At 38.0% G+C, this 20,744-nt stretch overlaps 1 protein-coding gene across 1 annotated transcript in view; it reads right to left on the bottom strand.

Moving 5' to 3' along the window:
* Positions 1 to 1,382: 1,382 nt before the first annotated feature.
* Positions 1,383 to 20,744, bottom strand: part of svp (COUP transcription factor 2) — a 34,294-nt gene continuing 14,932 nt past the window's right edge. Inside the window, exons 3-6 of the mRNA XM_066392546.1 lie at positions 19,469 to 19,767; positions 19,244 to 19,408; positions 18,732 to 18,813; positions 1,383 to 3,246 (exon numbers count right to left, since the gene is read on the bottom strand). Coding sequence (XP_066248643.1) covers positions 2,981 to 3,246; positions 18,732 to 18,813; positions 19,244 to 19,408; positions 19,469 to 19,767 — 812 coding nt within the window. The 3' untranslated portion in view covers positions 1,383 to 2,980. The remainder of the gene's footprint in view (positions 3,247 to 18,731; positions 18,814 to 19,243; positions 19,409 to 19,468; positions 19,768 to 20,744) is intronic.

Genomic DNA, 20,744 nt, shown 5'->3' on the forward strand with positions numbered 1-20,744 from the left:
TTTTCCGGGGCATTCCGTTCATTCTTATCCAGAACAGACTGCGCATGCGGTGCACACAAAAACAAAACAGAAAATTAACGTGCGTAAAGTCATTGTGAAATAAAAACAAAACAATTCATAAGTACTTACACAATAAAATAATTTGCTAATTTACAGGAATAGTACAGTTCCATTCAAAACGCAGTAAAGAGGTTAAAATTACTGGTCGCCAGCCAATAGCGATATTGCATTTACACAGTAACAACATAGAAAGGAAGTAACAACAATAATAAACACGTACAAAATTCGATATCAAAGAGGGAGAAGTGAAAAAAATCTGAAAAATTATTATAAAAACAACTGTACAAAAGTAGTAAAAAAGACAACTGCTCTCAGCTTACCGCAACCTCTCTGAACTGGCTGAGGATAATCACTTCTCAGTTTTGCGAATAACGGAATAACACTTATTGCTTCAATAATAGGACATTTAAGCAAATTGCGACTACATAAAGTGACTGAAACGAAGTATAAAGTGACTGGCGCAGGCCGTTAAATTATCAGCTAATTTATAGACCTGCGCTTCGGTAATAACAGAGAGTTCTTTGTGACAAATATCACACATATGTACAGGGCAGTCAAACTTGCACTGTCTTGACAGGAAATCCTTAGTTCCAGAGTAGACAGAGAAAAACTGATATAGGTGTCAGAAATTGTCATTGGTTGTCATCTCTTCTTTCCATGCTTGACGTCTACATGGAGATATTGGATTTTTGCCAACTTTGGAAACATTTCTATTACTTATTTAATTCTAAAAAGGCACTTTTTAGAGGACATTCCAGTGGTGTAGAAAACCTTTTTTTTTTCTGTTAATCTCAACTATAATTGAACATAATTTCCTTCCTTCCTTCATGGCAAATTTATCATAACACCTTGAACACCTGTGTGCATACAGGATGCTTTACAGGACACCCCATATATTTTTACGGCTAATTGGTATGTCTTAAAACATTTTCAAATTCTGTAAAGTAACAGAATTATAGGTGAGGGAAATCGCCATGTATCTCTAAGCAACCTTTTACCAACTAAAGTTTCTGAAAATTTGAGCCCATACATCTATCATCAGCTTTTCTTTAGAAATTATGGAAATACGTATTTCCTGTGCGTCTTTTAAGTATTGCTAATTATTGCTAGTTGGGTACACCGACAGTAGGTAATGATTGGCGCAGAACTTGACACATATCTGTCAAGTGTGTGGTATGCCAACCAATAGGGTCTGCAGCACTTGACAGATTTTGTGACATATCTGTCAGGTGCTGCGCCAACCCGTAACAGGTATCAAAAGAACTTTCTAATTAACACGCAGGAAGTCTTTGGTTTCTAGTTCATTCAGGTTAGTATGTATTTAGACAGAGTTTTTGAAATCAAAGATGGGTCAGTATATTTATCAATATACTGAACGTTTCATGAGAATGCGCAATTTTAAAGTCAACCGAAAGCTTTACATTTAAATAAATATACAGCGGCCTGCCCTTTTCTCATAATATATTTTGAAGATGACTTCTGTCATAAGTAGTCCTAGTTAGCCAATACATCAATATTTACACTTTACACAAAGTTACCATAAATATATTATATTAACATAGTTATTCCCGAATAGATTTAACGTACTTTAGATAAGTTGCCGAAATCATTAACGCATTAACAGAAACCAAATTGTTAATACTCGTATGTGTACATGTTGTGCCAGAGACGAACATATGCCACCTAGATCCCCTCAGAATCTTATTACTAAGAGCTAAAGCAATGGCTCAGTCCATGCGCCTGCGCAACACTTCCATATTATTTATCAGGTAGAATACGAGGCAATGGAGGTCTAATGTGCTTTTCTGATTTTTAAGTTCTAATCAAGAAAATCGATTTGAGAATCGTTTTAAAGTCCATTTTTCGAGAACTGAAGGAGAGACCACCGACGATCAAGTTTATTTTGAGCATTCGACTATTCCTGAACGGCTCGCATTTTCATCCAATTTTAACAAAAAAAAAATGGTGGGAAATGGGGTCTTATTTCCTGTATCATTTGTTCTGTTGAGGCTATCGACGCGCGCCTAAATGAATTCTCAATTGATGAAACACTGTGCCGGAGCTAAAAATTGCAATCTCAATGAAAACCAGATAAACCGATAGGTTGGCATTTTCTAAAGCTTAACAAGACTGCCTGCGACGCCGGTTTTAACCACCACTATTCAGCAAATTAAAAATTCCCTATCTGTGATGGAACCAGACATTTGCCGGAACCATGAAACTTTGAGAAACTGTTGGGAGCCAAAGATCTTCGTATTTGAAAAATTATCGCATGCGCAATCCATGCGTGACTAGATATTGATAAGAACAATATGGGAGATAAATAAACGCAGTTCATTATTTCACGCATTCCTGTTTCATGGCAAATTTTCGCCTTTGGCAAACGTCATATGGCACTTATAGCTCTGCCGTGAGACGCGACTATCCAGGCTGGCGTCATGCTCGCGCATGCTCACTCGGACTTGTGGGTATTCCCAGTGAAGTGAAATGAAGGTTTTATAGAAACATATTGCGTTTTTTGCCCTGTACGTACACATACGAGTTTATTTGAAATTTATTTGAAAAAATCGATTGCATGTCGGTGAAAAAACGTTTCGTGCTCTCGCAATAGTTCAGGCAGTTTAAGTAATTTGCTTCTTCAGGAAAAACCATTTAACATGCAATTTAACGTCACTGTACTTATAACATGTTTAGTGATATAATTTAATTTTGATAAAAAGGAACATCAAATTCACTGGCTATTACGCAGTCTCTATTAATAAAACTGATATCAACATTATAACAACTCAATTCTGATATGTGAACCTTTGAAACATCACAGAGTGTCTCATTCATGCGATTGTCTCTTTATTCACATATATAACGAACAACATTAACAGACAATAAACATTGACTAGCAGAACTAGTACAATTTTAAATATCACATATACGGCCACGAAAATGAGCTACCGGATAAGAGCATATCTCTTATAAGAGTTTCTATAGGCGTTTTCCCCACCAGTCTGACGAAAAACAACTGCTCTATGACAGCCGAGCTGACAGTCCTTAAACTAGGCAACCTCAATAACAACTTTCCGAACCTGGTGGGTTGGTTGGGATATTGCGTCCTACAATACTCTTCCAACGCGCACTGGGACTTTTCCTGGATCGATTCTATTTGAGCTACGTCACTTAGACCACATGCATCTGAAACAAATAAAATCATGATGTTAAAAATTGTGACGTTTTAAATGTAAAATGTTTTCTGGGCATGCGCGCAGTACCACACCCCAGTTACGCTCCGTTATATGAAATGGGACACTCTGTATGTTGTCTCAGTTTGGCTATTTCCTTTTGATAATTTCTGCGCAATTATTCTTGTCTCTGTCGGTTTTCCAGTCGGATTTTTGCCGAAGACGGCTCTGGAATGCTATGACGAATGCAAACAAACAATTGTGAATCACTTGCGCGTTGTGTCGAAAGTTGCCGGGCGAAACTGAAAATGGCGGTCGAGCTGAGATTTCCGTATTCAACAATCTGCCTATTTTTCCTTTTATCCTATTTGGAAATGAGGCCTCGCACAAGTCTGGTCGAAGTTGCGCACTATTCTCAGTTATAATTGACCAACAGGTCAGATCCTGGGCTTGGATGGAACTGCCCCAAGTTTCAAAGATCACCTGCAAAATGCCAGTTGACCCGTCGATGCAAGGAAAGCATTGCCGTTTTCCATTGAGGAAAAGCCACGTTTTGAGACAGACCTCGGTTCAGTGCAAAACTAGATAAGCCCCTCGGTAAATACGTGTCAAATCGCCCTTGCAGACTTCAAAATTGCAGTTTAGTTAATTAATTATTTGTATAGAAAACCAGATATCGCGTGAATAGTTATCGAAGCAATTTCATCTAGGAAACAATAGGGAAAACTTATTCACCGTGTTACGCGAGATAAAACTAAGGCCGTGACATAAACTGAAAGAGTCGAGGATGGACCTGAGCTAAATAATAGACGACCATGGCATGCGGGTACAATGGTGACCAGCCCGAATACAATTTCAATAATGCATTTGTTTATCAGGACCGTTATCTTTGTAATGAAAGTGCACGACAATACGTTTATTGTAACACCAGCCCCTGTCGCCATATCTAGAATTTGCTGCCACTGTTAAGTTTAGTATCTCAAGTTCTCGAAGACTATACAGGGTGTCATCGAGGCGTTGGTACCGACGAGCATGGCGTGCTCAGGGGTAAAAGAGTGGGCCGCCTCAGCTTTTTTGTTTTTGCAAACTCCCATGCTCTGAGCCTTTCCGCATCAAAAAGGCATTCGGGAAAAAACTCTCTGTACAAAACAGTAGTACCAGTCCAGATATATTAAATGAAACACCCCGTATATTGTCTCATTTTTAGATTCGCTGCTTCTTTTTGATCGTTGCTGCTTAATAATTCCTGTGTCTACCTCTATCGGTTGTCGAAATATTAATTAAAGTTCTTATTTTTTGGTTGAAATTAGGCCTTGGGAACTGTTTTGTTACCAGGAAATTTAAATTTATAAAAAAGTGAAAAAAGCGCGCCTTTTAAATACAGCACCAGCTGCAGGGTGTACCATTAAAAACTTTGCGCCGGGCTTATTTTGAACTATGATCAAAATGTTAGAAATTACCACCACACGTCGATTTTGTTTTCGTGGGGGACACATTTCGTCGTTAAATGCAGATTTACCAAAACAACTCCCCTTGCGGGGGTGCATTTAACTTTCAAATCACACATGGCACTATTTTCAATTGTAGATACATTGAAATATGATGAATATACAGTGTTTCCTAACTACGTGTAAAAAATTTAAGGGCGTAACCTTCGTTTGATTTTAAGTAAAAAATGTCTAATAAACATATGTCCGCAAATGCTTTGTTTTCAATATACAGGGGGTTGAAGTGTAACAAGAAAAAACGGTTTTATTCAATATTTTCAAAATGACTCAATTTGGGTGTTTCAATTTTAGCACACGATTATGTAGTAAAAAGCCCAATATTTACACTTGTTTTACTTCTCTTGTCCTTTTTTGACAGGGGCACTCCTTTTCAAAGAAAACACAATTTTTTGTGGTTTTGAAAATATTGAATAAAACCGTTTTTTCTTGTTACATTTCAACATCCTGTATCTTGGAAACAAAGTATTTGCGGACATATGTTTATTAGATATTTTTACTTAGAATCAATCGAAGATTACGCCTTTAAATTTTTTACACGTAGTTAGGAAACACCCTGTATATTGAAAGTAATTGAAATTTTTTGAATTTTTCATTTCAATTGAATTACTGCTAAACGAACCTGAAAAAATGGATGGCCGTAGATGCAAATTTGATAAATTGGGAATAGGGAGGTTTTATATACCATAACCACCTCAAACATCATTGTAATTCGCCCAGCCTGTGCCTCCTTTAGAATTTGTGTATTACGTCGGATTATTATTTAGCAAGAAATCTAAAATTAAAAAAAAATTACATGTTGCCAATCAGAATTTAAAAAAAATTTTAAAAGACGTGTCGCTCGACCTCTATTGCCGTTTGAAATTCTAAAGTTGAATGCACCCCCGCGAAGGGAGTTGTTTTGGTGAATCTTGATTTAACGCTAAAATCTGCCACCTCGAAAATCAAATCGACGTGTCGTGGCTATTTTTAATATTTTGATCGCAGTTGAAAATAAGCTGCGCGCAAAGTTTTCAATGATACACCCTGTATAATAGCAAATGAGCTGAAAGACGATTAAATCTCCTTTAAAACGATGAATCGTGTTCCTAACCTGAACTGCGATATTTTTCTAATAAACGCCGTTTTGCCCGTCGTTCCTTCGCATGGGATTATTTTAGTACTTTTGCCGAAGGTGGCCGTGGAGGGCCATGACGTACGTAAACAAACAATTGTGGATCATTTGTGCGGCGCATCTTGGGACAATTGATGATCGAACCGAGATTTCCGTATTCGACAAGAAAATTACAGTGGCTCGAGTTCCGGCCAGTGGCGCGCACAGCAAATTGACTTTCGCGTGAGCAATCAGCGTTTCAAAAGCCATTTTCCCACTCACCATAATTTTCTAAATTCCATTATCGACATCGTGTAGTAAAACGATCCAATAATTCACTTTTAGGCAATTATAAGCGTGCAATCTGTCGTTCTGGGTGACAGCGACACACAATAACATGCACTTTTTAGGGAAGCAAGGAAAGTTCCCTTTCTGGGTTATAAATCGCATCATATACCACAGCAAACTGCGGGGCATATTATATTTGAGCGTAATGCAATATAAGTGTTACACCCAGGGATATATGGAAATCGAATTAAGTGCCAAAATGGATTTCATTTCTTTTTGGCAGAGTATGCAGCATATGGTGACATTTTCTGATTATATTCGACATTTAAAAAATGTTCGACTGTCTGGCTTTTACCTCGGAAGTTGCAAAGGTCAAAAGGGGTTAATTGATACTATTTACGATTTACGGTACTAAGGGGGCCGTTTAGCCCTTAATATTGCTCTGTGTAACCTTTCCGTAGGTCGAGTTTTTGTCTATAAATCAACTGTTGAAAGTATACGCAAACAACTTGGAAAATGTGCCTTCTGAAAGGTGGGTGTGAAGTGCGACATTTCTTGGTCGCGGCGATTTCCAAAAAATTCGTTTAATTTATTCCCATTCCAACGAATTACGTGACACATAGAACACCATCCAGCATCTACCAAAATTAGGCCTAACAATTAATAATAATGCTGTCAGTAATTGGCACCAGATGGAGTTGGCAGGGTAACCTAATTTCAATGTCAATGTCAAAATCAAAAATCGCTCCCACATGGAATAACCCGCTCTTATACTGGGTGTTTTGGGGCAGACCACCTCCCCACAGTTAGACACTATTCACACCAGAATTTCGATTCCTAGTTACATATCACTTTAGGTCAACTCAGACGAATGTTTTTTTTTTTTGTTCAGGGCGCTTACTGATCACCGTTAAAAGTCATCTAGGTGAGGAAAAATCTAATTTTTTCAACAAAATGTTTTGAAAAAATTACAGGGAAAGTTTAATTTTATATTAATTTCAATACTTTTTCTCAATACTAAAGTGGTTTACGGGACGATAGAGTGAAAAGGGCTGCTGGGTGGGGCAGCTAAAATGGGGTTTTGATGTATTTTAGAAGTTTTTCAAAGGGTGACATCACTTGTATTAAATATTTTTCTTGCGCAGGGGATACGCTATTAAGATAAGATAAGGAAAGGTAAATTAAGTGTAATGGAATAATAGCAATAAAGGGTTCATACAAAAATATTTAATACAAGTTATGTCACCCTTTGGAAAACTTTTAAAAATACATCGAAACTAACCTGAACTAACCTGAACTACCCTAAAAATACATCAAAACCTCGTTTTAGCTACCCCACCCAGCACCCCTTTTCACTCCATGGTCCCGTAAGACACTTTAATATTGAGAAAAAGTATTGAAATTAGTGTAAAATTAAATTTTCCGAGCAGTTTTCAAAAAAATTTTTCGAAAAAATTCGATTTTTCCTCACCTAGATGACTTCTAACGGTGATAAGAAAGCGTTCAGAACATAAAAAAAAAACAAAAAAAAAAAACATTCCTCTGAGTTGACCTAATGTGTTATGGACTCGGAGTCCTTACTAACATGCGGGTTGATAAGTACTTTTCGCCAAATTTCCTTTTGAGCACGTCTTCTGAACAACCCTGTATGAGAAATCGCAATTTTGGTGGTGTAATTTCTGATATAACGCACTCAAGTCTAAATTTACTATTTTTCTACGAAAAGGAGAATTTGACTGAAGCTCTGTAATAGGTATCGCATTACTGAGCATAAATAAACTGTAACCAATCTCTATCGTGGTCCACATCGATATCGTGCAGCTGTTAAACGCGTTACATTGATGTAGACATATAGATTTTTGTAATTTGTTGGGAAATTTCACGCCCCGTTTAAGAAATCCGATATATTATGTGGATTTCAGAAGGTCTTGAATGAGTTCCCCGCCTCTCGAGATACAAAAAGGCCAAGAAATGGTCAATAATAAGCCCCGACTAAATACCTTTGGTCCAGATGTTTGTGAAAAATGTATATACTGATTTGCGTAAAAATGGTAGAGGCGTGTTCTCGGTTTAGACTTATTCGGATTAACCGAGTCTGCATCTTTTGCCATTAACCAAATTCCCGTGTTGGACGTCCTTGTCTTGGACACACGGTAATTACGGGTGTTTGATAAAAACATAATGGAATTAGGACGCTTTAAAAGCTTTAAGAATTTTCATCTTACTCGGGCCGGACTTGGAATCAACGAAGATTTAAAAAACCGGAACGTTAACCCTTTGCAGATTTAATTTTTAATGTCGCTTTTAGGGCCGTAAAAGCAGAAGTTGCCCGCAATTGCTTTTGTTGTTCTCATTTTTCACTCAAAAACCTTTCACCGAATTTAGATAATATCAAAGGATTCTTATTAAATGACACCGAGACAAACGCCAAAAAATACAAAAAAAAAATCGGTAACTGGAATCAAACACGGCTCAATTTTGTATAAGGGCATTAAACTTCAACAGTTATATGGGGTGCACAAGATTAGTTATATACCGTTGGGAGAAGGACAGACAAGGTTCGACTGCGTTACGATTGCTATAAATCTTTGCTAATAGCTCCACAACAATGGCATTGCTAGTCGTCGTGTGGTTTTAGCGGTACGCCTTTTCAATGTAGTCCACCCACATGCTACGTTTACCTAAAACTGTGCCAAATTATATTATTTATTATTGGCTACTTGCCTTTAAAGGTCTAGCCTCTCTGCTCCTTTTATCGACCGACTTCAACCGAATTCAAATTAATTTTTGTTTCTTGACATGCGTTATTGCGACCTGTCAAAGGAAACATGACATCTCTGAGTTGCCGATGACATGCTAAGAGTGATTTTGACTTTGACAGGCCTTAATAAGGAACGTCGAAAAACGACAAAATGCAAAATTTTCCGTGAATTCAAAATTAAATAAAAATCCATTGAAAGAATTTGCAGATTTTCAATTGGGTTTTTATGAAACGCCTCATATCCTAAGATTGACGGTTTTTCCCCGAAGCACGACAATCGACGCAATTAGTACAACATGGGAACAACCATCGCCGCAGGTTGGGAAATAAATCAAATTATCACTCGGTCACAGCAAACGGTCCAAAGGGTTTGGTAGAGATAAGATATCAATTTACAAGATCTCAGCACCCCCCGTCCAGCTTTTGCCTAATAAATAAGTACACTAATATCGAAATTCTCGAGGTTTGGGACCAGTTTATTACAACTACCACTATTGATAGTATCTTCACATGCATGGGCGTAGAATGGGGGGATAATCTCCATTATTCCTAGGAACGGTTTTACTTGTGCTCTTGTATGCCACTACACTTGAGCGGCCAGGTTAGTTCGGGTCAGTGCAGGTTCAAGTTTTTACGATTTTTATTACTGATAGCCAAAAAAAAAAAAAAAACTCATCTAAGTGAACGCGGTCTTGCCAGCAGTGCTTCTGAAAGGTTTTAAATAATTCCCACATCTCTTCGTGTTCTGTTAGTTGTTTGATTCGAGGTGTTAGACTGTCAGTAATCCCATTAGACCTTCGAGGGAAGTGTTAAATGCTGTCAGAAATTTTCTATGCTGATGTACCCAACTGACCAAACATATTCGGCTTTTCACAGTCGAGAGGATTTGCTTCATCACAGTGAAGCCTAACGGCCTAATGAGTAATCACACCCTCGCGCTGGTCATATGGACGGTAAACATTATTTGAATATTAAAATTGGTGGAATTTACATTGTTTATTTCGATTTTAACGTTCCCTTTAATTTCTGAATGAACAACCGTGATATTCTGTTCGGATAAGTTAAATGTAACTGCACGGTTTTCATAATAGAAACGTTTATAATGCTGAATCAGTGGGACCTTTAAATCCGTGGTTTTAGCACTTGTTCTGCAGTTAAGTATATTAAATCATATTAAATTACGTTAAATTACACTAAATTACATTAATTACAGGTATGTAGTTTTCCCTGCATAACGCTCTTTAGTGTTAGGATCAGTGTTTGCTGAGTGCACTTTTTTCCTCTTCAAATCAATAATTGACCGGTCTAAGCACTGCGTGTCCACCCTGTATGGTAAAGGAGCTAGCTACTCATCGAACGCCTTTCATGGGCCGTCTAACTTGGATGTTTTGCATTTGACTCATTCAACGTTTACCGAAAAGGTTACAAAATGTTTTAGCACTCCTGGAATAGAATCCGCTTAAATCCTTTCTCCCATCCTTCCTCTTCACCTCTTCTGCATTGTCCCATTATTTACGTACATTAGTGAAAAATCATTCGCGAGAATTAGCCTAAGTGGTCATCAAAAAGCTACCATTAGCATTCCATGGGGCACGTTAATTACATTCTGGATCTAAGAATAGTCCGAAAAATTCTCGACCTGCAGTTTAATCGTTTGACAGCGGTCTAAAAATAATTAAAAGTATGTTAGTCATTGTCTGGTGTGTATGAAATTCCCTTTTTTTCTTTTTAGTACTTGTTAATGGATAATGGTCTCAAGGTGCCGCTCTGCTTTTAGCTCTTTTCTTGTTCTGCTCTAAATGCGTTGAATTCGCAACATCACTCCAGAGTCTCTCCAGTTGTCCCAAAAAATGTGGGGGAAGATTCAAAATGGCGCGCGTTAGAAAAATCAAAGTTGATGATGGGCGCCGATGATCGAAACGTCGATTTTTTTTTTAATTTCGAAATTTTGGTGTGCATCCTGCATATCATTCCTCTCAATGAGATATTTAGTCTTCGGTCTCGCTAACAGGGCTTCTCCGAGGTGCCACGCAAACATCCGACCCGATACTTTGAAAATCGATGGGAAAAGAGAGGTCGAGAAGAAGTCGCAGTTTCCCATCACCATCCATTAAATCCATTATTTAAAATAACGATTTCAATTAAGCTATGACGTTTCACGAATCGGCCCTCCACCGTTACTATACTTCTCATCTGGCCCATTCTTAGAATCAAGTGGATTTAATTTACAAGCCCGTCGTGATTAAAACATTGGTGTAGCTGATGTACTTAATTAAGAATACAGACTATGCTAATTCGAGAACATCAATTTTTGATGGCCATTGGAACAATTAAAACTTTCTGACGTTAAAGCGTTTTATGTAGCTGCGACTTGCTTTATAACCATGTAGATGAAGGAAAGTTTCACTTTAAACCATTCAATTGTCCACGTTTTCAAAAGTTTCCCTTCAAAGATCCTCCCGGTATTCTCTCTAATATTTTAATGAATCCGACCAAAGTTGTCAGCCTTCTTCGTAATTTATTGTCTTAATGGGGATATTAAATATGTTTGAGCTTATAATTGTTACGGGGGTTCGTTCCAAATGATGCAGTTTTTATGGCGGCAGATGGAAACATTTTGGGCGAATCCACCTAATGGCGGAGTTGATGCTGGCCGTGGCTTAAAAAATTTGTTCGTGATAGAAATGCTTTCCCTATGGATGCGATGGTTCTGAGCAGTAAAGGAAAAAATGATTTTTGCCCATGGCGCTCCATTTAGCCGAAAAATAGTAAATCAAAAATTTCAAAATTTCCAGAAGGGGGGACCTATTTGTTCCCAGTTGTCCACCTTTACTCGCCGATGCCTCGGGAACCCGTAAAGCAATTACCTTAAAAAGTAGTTCAGGTTAGTTCTTAGAAACCCGTAGAGCCATTACCTTAAAAAGTCGTTCAAATTAATCGTCCCAATGCGCTCTATTACGTCACACCAGCGAATTCGCAACACCTCTTTTGGTTTCTGAGACATAGGGCCACATCGGTACGTTAGTAATTAGTAGTAATTTTTCTCCCAGGAGGAATTTGATATAGAATTATCTCCTTTATAAAGAAGTCGGTTAGTTTCCAGAAGAGGAGAGGTTCCGATGGAGTGAAAAGAGGTGGACTGAGGAGCGAGGAGGGCAGCAAACTGCATTTTTTTAAAGAACTCATCATATTCATCGCAAAGAGGTCTGTTTAAAGCAGCTCTCAGTTTTTTTGCGTAAATAGTTTATGAGATGTTTAAAGTCCTTCCAGTGAGGCAGACAGCGAACACCCTGTATATGCCCTAACGGAAACTCCATTACGGAATACTCGACGCGAAATTAAAACGAAGAATTCCATAAGCGTGTGGGGCGTTCGTCATACCACGAGTTCCCACAATTAAAGAATCCAGCTTTTAAACAATTAAGTCCGAGCATAACTAACTATTATTCCTACTGCAATTGATGATATATCCTAGACATTAATTGTTTAAAAGCGCCAGCTGCATCTTCGAAGTAGCAATAAATAAACGCGCTAAATTACCCAACAGCTACCTCATATTAAAGAATTGAACTACAAGCTCGCTCAGTTATGCCATACGATGAATCATAGCAATTAAAGTCCGTTCGTCGTTCATTTCAGTGTTACTCAAAGAGTTACTCAAACGTAAAAAGAGAAGATTTCATAAATTCTCAATACTGCTGACATACATTATTGCGGTATCAAGATCAGCTCTGTTGAAAATCCTGATTTAAACCGAGCCATGCATGAAATATCGTTAGCTACATCAATGAGATTTAGATTTATTAAGTGTTAATTCGGACTACCCTATTTACCCTTTTTAGGGGAAATTCATGTGCGGAGCTCGAACGCCACTGAGTTCATACCATTTCAGGGCTTTGTTGAACAATTCTAAGTCTGTGTCTGTTACCGTTTACGAGATCCCTACATCTTTATCTTGGATGCGGCGTATACGTGGGAAGGGTTGCCATGAGAGATACACGGTCGACTAAATTGAGGTGAAGCCGCGCAATTTGAAATTCTAGGATGTGTCGTTTGAAAATTCGGCAAATTGCGATGGTTTTCGGAGGTATTCGAAAAAAATTGAAATTTTGAAAAAAAAAAACGTTTTTAGTTTTTCCTCAGCTCATTCGGCGAGATACGTAACTAAAAATGATCGGCACTTTATCACTTCAACTTTCCCTCTTCTATAATGCGGCGATTTCACATTTAAATCCGACGTTTCGATTCTTGGGAACCATTACCAATTTTGGTTTTTCTTGCGGGCGCCATCTTGGATTTCAACATTTTCGAGTTCGGCTTTTTTCTGATTACTATGACCCAGAGTGTTGAGGTTCGCGTGCGTGGCTCAAATAAAATCCACAAAAAATGCCACCCCCGTTTGATTCAAGTGCCGTGGGCCCTGAGTGAGAAAAATAATTTTCCACTACATCATCGACACACAATCTCTTGTCTTTTATTTGCAAAGTGGCAGTTTTCTGCTTCTTTTGAACGGTAATTGTTTCATTATATTTCTCAGTGGAGATGGCTCATTTAGAAACAGCACTTGGTTATATCTTTCCAGCCAGGGAACTTCATCCCTATAAAACCAGGGACCGAAAATTGTAATTTGATGCCCTGCATTATACTTCCTGAAAATAAAGAATTGCCCCCTCACCCTCGTACAAAAAACTCCTTGTAATTTAGTTTTGTGGCAATAGACACGCGCCAGGCTGTTGTAACCCCTGAATGCATTGGGTAACATTTCAGAGTTTTTATGAGCAATTGGGAAAGATTTCTAGAATCGATAAGTAATAGTCCACAGGGTCAGATATTTAACGAGAAACTCCTTGTGATGGATTACCCACCACTTAAAAAAAAAAATTCTGATCCTTGAGGACCTTTATGACATAATGCACCCCACGATGCGTTCAGTAGATATAGATGCTTAAGCACGAAGTACCTACGTCACACTGCAAAGGGTACATGACGAAATTCACTGGATGTCACAGCCGTCGAAAAAGGTGCCCTTGATATGCTCAATAGGGCAATCCTCCCTCAATGAAATAATTTCCTTTATCGATTTTTACTATCTTGACATATAAGCACATTATCTGGAATAAGAGCCAGAGGGACCTCGACTTTATGAATCAGAACACATCGGAAGATCGCGGGAGGGGTTTCGTTATAATAGCACTGTGCAAATCTGCGGCTTTTAATTTTTAGGGCCGTCACCCTCAAGCCAAAATTGGTTTAGAAGGGTGAATAATCTTTCTCTCTTGTCGGCGGCATGTCACACTTACGTTTGATGACTTGTCATCCGATTTGGTTAGACCACCGATGCGATGCTTAAATGCCGTAGCCTAATTTAACTCCTCGTGTGGATCGATTTTTACTACTTCTTTTCGTTATTTGTTTTAGTGAGGAGGCAAGTGAATGTTTCAATTTGAAATTTGTAGGTAATTCAGAATGAGCGATGCTTCATCGCTGCAACGTGTGCTCTTCGACGGCGTGGAGATGTCACATATGAAATCCGATGTTTCGATTTTGGCTTTGGAATCTTCTTCTGATTATGATGATGTATCGCATGTTGTGGATGAGTCACGCAGTTTGGCGGAAACGTCGGAAATCCTGTTTTCGTAAAGAGTGCCTTGGAAGGAACAAATTCAACATATAAAGGCGTGGTCGTCGTTTCCACGGCACTCTTTACCAAAACTGAATTTTTGACACTTGCGTCAAGCTGCAACGCGGAACCGCAACATGTGACACATCGTTGTAATCAGAAAAACAAACCTGAACTCGAAACTCAAACTCGAACTCGAAACTCGACAATGTAAAAATCTAAGATGGCGCTCTTAAAAAAAAATCAAAGTTGATGCTGGTTGCCGAGATTTGTAGGATGGGAAAGGTTGCCCTGATAAGTTGGCAATAATTTCGAATTCCCTCGCCAAATAAGCTCAGAGGAAAACAAAAATGTTTTTCGAACATTCCCAAATTTCAATTTCTCGCCCCATCTCAAGCAACTGAAAAGTACTCTGAATCGATTTAAATAAAAAACATATTTAATTTTAAAACAATCTGACCGAAACCCTGCCCTAACTCACCTTCTTTGAAAAGTTGAGCTCTATTGTGCCATCATCATTCCAACAGCTAAGAAATCAATTAATTTTAATGCACTTCCTCATGTCGTGAAAAAATTGAACTCGGTTGAAGTTGAAGCTAATTTTTGTGCATAAAGTCACACACAGCATAACAACAACAATAGTACTAAACAATAGTACTATTGTTTACCTTATATTTGCTTGAAAAGGGATACGTATCGGCTTATATGTGCCTCGTCACCTTTTGACATACGCCATGACGCTTCTTCATTAGAATAAATACATATGTACTGTTCACGATATGCTAACTACAGCACTGTTAAACAAATACGTTGAATATTTTCTTTATGTGGGGTTAATTGCTGGGCTTACTCAATGCAATTTCGCGTGTGCCATTAGACCGAGTTTGAAATATAATTTTGTTCGATTGAAAATGATCGAAGACAGATGTGCGAGGAGCGAAAAGTTGCTCGGAAAATGGGGCCGGCTTCTCTATGACACGTCGCCTAATGATTTCAGCATAAAATTATGCAAATATCTAAAATAATCGGAGAGGATTTTTTCCTCCTCTGCCATTGTGTTTTAATTTTGTTCGGCTAATGCTAATTTAAAAGTTTTCAAAATTATTCCCAGCTATTTAATGTTTCTGACGTCGCTTTCGGGAGCTTTACTTCAATGTAGGAATACATAAACAAAAATATTTACAATTCAAACTAAGCAGGTTTTAATAGACCCCACGCCCGAGTTATTACGAAATTATGAAGACTTCCGCTGAAACGCACCCTTAAAAGGTGACAAAAAAGAGGTGTCTCTAAAAATCTAATCCCTGGCAAAAACCGCCGCCTGTTTTGTTATGCACCCCACTGCCTCTTAACTTTGGCACTATTTCATTCTGATTTATCTGCACTTCGGTAAAAGAATAGAAAAAAACCAGTCGAAATCAATCAACCATTACTTTAAGATGGAGCCTGCGAAAGATATACTGCCAGGGGTCAATCTAAGGTGAAATTGTCACGTATCTACAATTTTCAATCTGGTATGGATTTTATTTACTCCAACTTAAGGGCAACAAATTTATTGCACGTGAATCCTTCGAATTTGTCAGTTCAGCATAAGATGAGGGTGTATTAAAAGCCTGAATGAACCAAAACCTGCTTGCATATGTGCTCTGTGTTAAGTCTTGCAGTTTAGTGCGAACATCAAAAATTCTGTTTTTGTAAAGGATGAGTTGGAACGCCACATTATCGCAATAAAAAGAAACTGAATTCAAAAATGTGATAATTCAAGATGGCGCCTGCAAGACAAAACGATATAGATGATGGTTGCCACGGATCGAAACGTCGGATTTCGAATATGACATCTCCGCGTGGTAGGAGAGGAAAAGTTGCACTGATGAAGCGTTCATCATTTTGAGCGGAATGAGCTAAGGAAAAAATAAAAACCTTTTCTTCTAATTAATATGTACAAAATTCGCCTTGTACATAAATTAAAAAAATATATAGATAACGCAAGTTTTCTTGAACATTATCCAGCCAGCTTGATACACACACAATCAAGCAATTACATTGCTTGATGGAAACATTATTATATATTTTTAAGTAATTTACATGGCAATCAAAGCCGATCGTCTGAGTTGCGATAAGTAAAACCGAAGGTCAAAGTTCACTTTAATATGTGAGTGCAGTATAGCACTGATGGTACTATATGTCTAACCGTTCCTCAGATCTTAAGGTCAGAGGCACTGGCCTTTAGCCTTAAGATTTGACTTCCGAATAATGGCCTGTAATTGCGATATTTATGGTCTAAGTCGAGATGATAAGTAAGCTTCATTAAATATCAAATTTGGACCTAACGTTTGTGCTCAATTAAAGCGCTACAGTTAAAAGTCATGATAATAAGGAAGACAATTCCTGCCTTTCGCCAGCTTGCAAATAATATGATCAACTTCATAATGAAGTCAAATGGTAATCACCATGGTATCTATATTGACTTGAAGGATCTAATGGCTATCTTCAGCTTGTATAAAATTGCCAATGGTCGAGGTTATTTCACATTTAGCACAGAATATCTATCTACAGCAATAATTTAGTGCCATTAGAACTGTTCCTTAACGAAGTACTCATGAAGTTTCTGGCACGAGGTTTATGCTTCGTGATTCCCAGACCTGTGTTATTGGAAATTTTACGGTTGAAAATAAAGGTTTAAGGAGGGAGATTTCACATTTTAAATATTTGCTTCTCATACATTTCAGTCTTTCGTATATTTTTGTATTTCTACCTTAGTTAAGGAAAAAACGATATTGGATCATGGCTGATCATAAATTTATGTTACAAACATGCGGCGACTGCCGATTGTTTGTGCTGACTATGTTCGAAATTTCGACTTTTGTGACACTTTTTCCTATCACCTTTTAAACACTTCAGAAAACTGTTAAAATTCCTTTCGAAACTCCAAAACCAAAACGGAGAAAATTCAAGCCTAATCAATTTGTGGAAGATTTCCGAAAAATGTGAAACCCATTATATCTGTTTTAATGCAGCCTGAGGTCCACGAGCATAAATTAGTAATATTATTGTAAGTAAGTACCTCCATGTACATTAGGTATGATGGTGTACTTGTTATTTCGTCTTACAATGTGAGCTCAGTCTTCGCGTGTGTGAATTTGGTAAGCAGGTTGGGTTACCAAAGGTCGTGACTCCTCGTTGGTATGATGCCCCAGGCAGATCGCCGCCAAGAAGTTCTCTTCACCAGGGGCGTACTCAATGTCCATTTACAAACTTTGACATCCATATTTATGTAGTGCACGTACGCTGGAATTTATTGACCACAATCTTGAAGAGTGACCCAAAGCAGCCGAAGAAATAGCCGCAGAAAGAGCGTTTAAAAGAAAAGATCGATGGTTTTACCCGCCACTGATGGTATAAGACACAAGTTGCAAAGTGAGGCCGCCTGTCTCCCTCCCTTTCCTCCCAATCTTTGCGGCCAAAAACTGACACAGTGAATACCGGAACTGGTATGGTTCATGGTTCTGGAGTTCATTTGCGTTTGCTTGCGTCTAGCCATTGTCCGAGATAGACGATTATGAATTCAGGTGGATTTTATGAGGATAAAGAATTATTCTCCATATAACATGTTGATTATCGCTACCTCTAGCGCTTTAAGAGAATATGGATTTGAAGAAAATTACCCAAAATAAGCATAATAATGTTGGTCAATGGACACCACATATATTCTGAAATGGTATGCCATACCACTTTCTATATCCAAATATGTATTCTATCTTTGTTTATCAACTTATTTCATTATTACACATTTGATTGTGTTGATCTTGCATTTGAGAACAGAACAATCTTTGTTATGGTCAAGAAATATATACATAGGCTGACCATTGTCTCGATGAATGAGTAACTCTTTTTATTACTAAACCACCAAGGCAAAGATTGCCTCAATGAGCTCTGTCAGCTTGCCCTGGGCGGGATGCTTTGACTCCTTTGGTTCCCGAGATTTGGACTAACATTCATCATTGAAAGTCCCTCGTAACGAGAGTTTTCAAATTGCCTTTCTGACGTTCCAGAACCTCAATGGAAGTATTTAGTAGAAACACCCAAAGTTTCTCCAATTTTGGAGATTATTTTGAACATTTTTTTCATTACAAAAATATTTTTTAAGATTATATGGTATATATTAATATATATACTGCTACTATAGTTGAGATTGAAATAAGAGAATTTAGACATAAAAATTTCTACTCACCAGTGGTAAATAATACTATTGCTTTCAAGCAAGAGTACTCTGCTGAATCCACGTGAAGTGCCTTCAATTTTTCTACTTGTTCCTGAAATGGACGGAAAATACCAATCATATTTTAAAGGGTGCCCATATTGGGAAATATTCTTAAAATTTTGGGGAGAATCCAAAAATGTAATAATATACAGGGTGATCCCTTTCATGCTAAGCAAGTTGACATATACTTCCGGTGGAACCGGAAGATCCGCCATTTTCAAATATTTTACGGGATTGTTCCAATTGACATTGGCATACTACTAAACTTTCAGACTTTGCCTATTCGCCGGTTTTTCTTGACTCATCGATGCGTTTCCCTCAGGACCACCCTGTATATCCCCTATAGTCTCAAGCTATTAATACATAGAAATATTACTCAACAACTTAAAACATGATTTTAGATGTTATCTAAATGTGTATCATTTTTTTCTATTCTTTTTTGTGGGACAAGTTCCCAAGGTCGCTTATGGATTCCTACAAACCTGAAATATCCTGATGTGGTCCATAAACTGGACAACCCGATCCGCACACATAGGGGATGCGTGCAATCCTGCTGCAGCAATTAATGGAGCCACATGGAGGGGCATGGAGCATTGACTGGCATTTAAGACGAAGAGTTCCGACCAAACTAGCCTAAGCAATGCTACCTAAAGTAGAAACCAACACTTGCATTTGCATCTAATTAAACGAAATTTGGAAGAACTTACCTGGTCAGTGACTTGAAGATCAGGAAAAAATGGGATATTTCTTGCCCATTCCACAGCCGAAAAAAGCAGCCTCGCCGCCAGTTCACAAATGTTCTCAATTCCCATGATATTGTTGGTTTGAATACATTGACCATATCTAGTTGTGGGGTATGGCTCTGCTCTTAAAAGTAAAGATATGTAGCTACTAAGGTACGTGGGGTTGTTGAGTGAGGTGGTTATGGAGTCTGAAGAATTCAGGAACTGATTTGGCAGGCCTGGCAGTGCAGGTTGGGAAGGTGGCACCCTACCTCTCTGAACAGCTGAAAAAGATAGAAATGTAATAGTAAATTGTAGGCGATAAGATTATGGATTTTTCAATAGGTTTCTTTCAAGAAAAGATTAGGAACGCAGCAGGAATGTGCAGAACACAGCAGGAGCATCCATATATTATTGAATTTTTGACCAATTAGATTTATAATTTATTTTTTTATTATTTATTAATTTTTATATATTTAAAATTTTAAATTAATCATTAAAAAAACATATTTATGTTCTTGAGTCGAATGTATGTTTTCCTGTGGGTCGAGTCGTGGAAGGCACTTCCTGGCCCAACAAATTGACGCAGTAGCTGGCACAAGCCATCAATTCTTGCGGCTAATAACTGACTAGATTAAAGTTTGACAAGATAATTGACAACAAAATTGCCAACGTCAGACTAGAGATTCGGCATCAAAGAAGATGTTCATTGATTGCAATATCGACTGTACATTTCTTATGGCAGTCATAGTCCGCGAATCGAATTCTTCGACATGGACGTTCTTCATTTACTCAGGATCGGGATAAGCAAAGGTTTATTAAGCCTCATGTGCGTCATTAAGAAGATTTCAACTTCCCGTATTTTATTACGCCTTTCGGTGCGATTTGGCTCATGACTTCTGCGAAAGAACGATTTAGTTATCTTTGATATGATCACAATGCGTTATTTTTTCGACGAACTTATTAGAACCTTCCTCGAAACGCACATCTTAAAAAAAGCCGAACAATGCAACGCCATATTCTTTTACATTCAAATGCTTTTTTTCTTACACAAAACCGAGCGGCATGTCTCATAATAATTCAGCGTCCACATATTTTGTATAATATCTAACACGGATCTTGTTCATGAAATTTATGTCGAAGCTCCTAAATTTTAACGAGTACTTCTTTTTTCAAACCTACATCTGAGGTTATGATGATAATGCCGGCATGCGTGTCATTGATAGCGATAGAAATGCAATAGCTGATTGGGGGCGATTAG

This window comes from Euwallacea similis, chromosome 8 (genome assembly GCF_039881205.1).
Source record: "Euwallacea similis isolate ESF13 chromosome 8, ESF131.1, whole genome shotgun sequence".
Taxonomy (NCBI): domain Eukaryota; kingdom Metazoa; phylum Arthropoda; class Insecta; order Coleoptera; family Curculionidae; genus Euwallacea; species Euwallacea similis.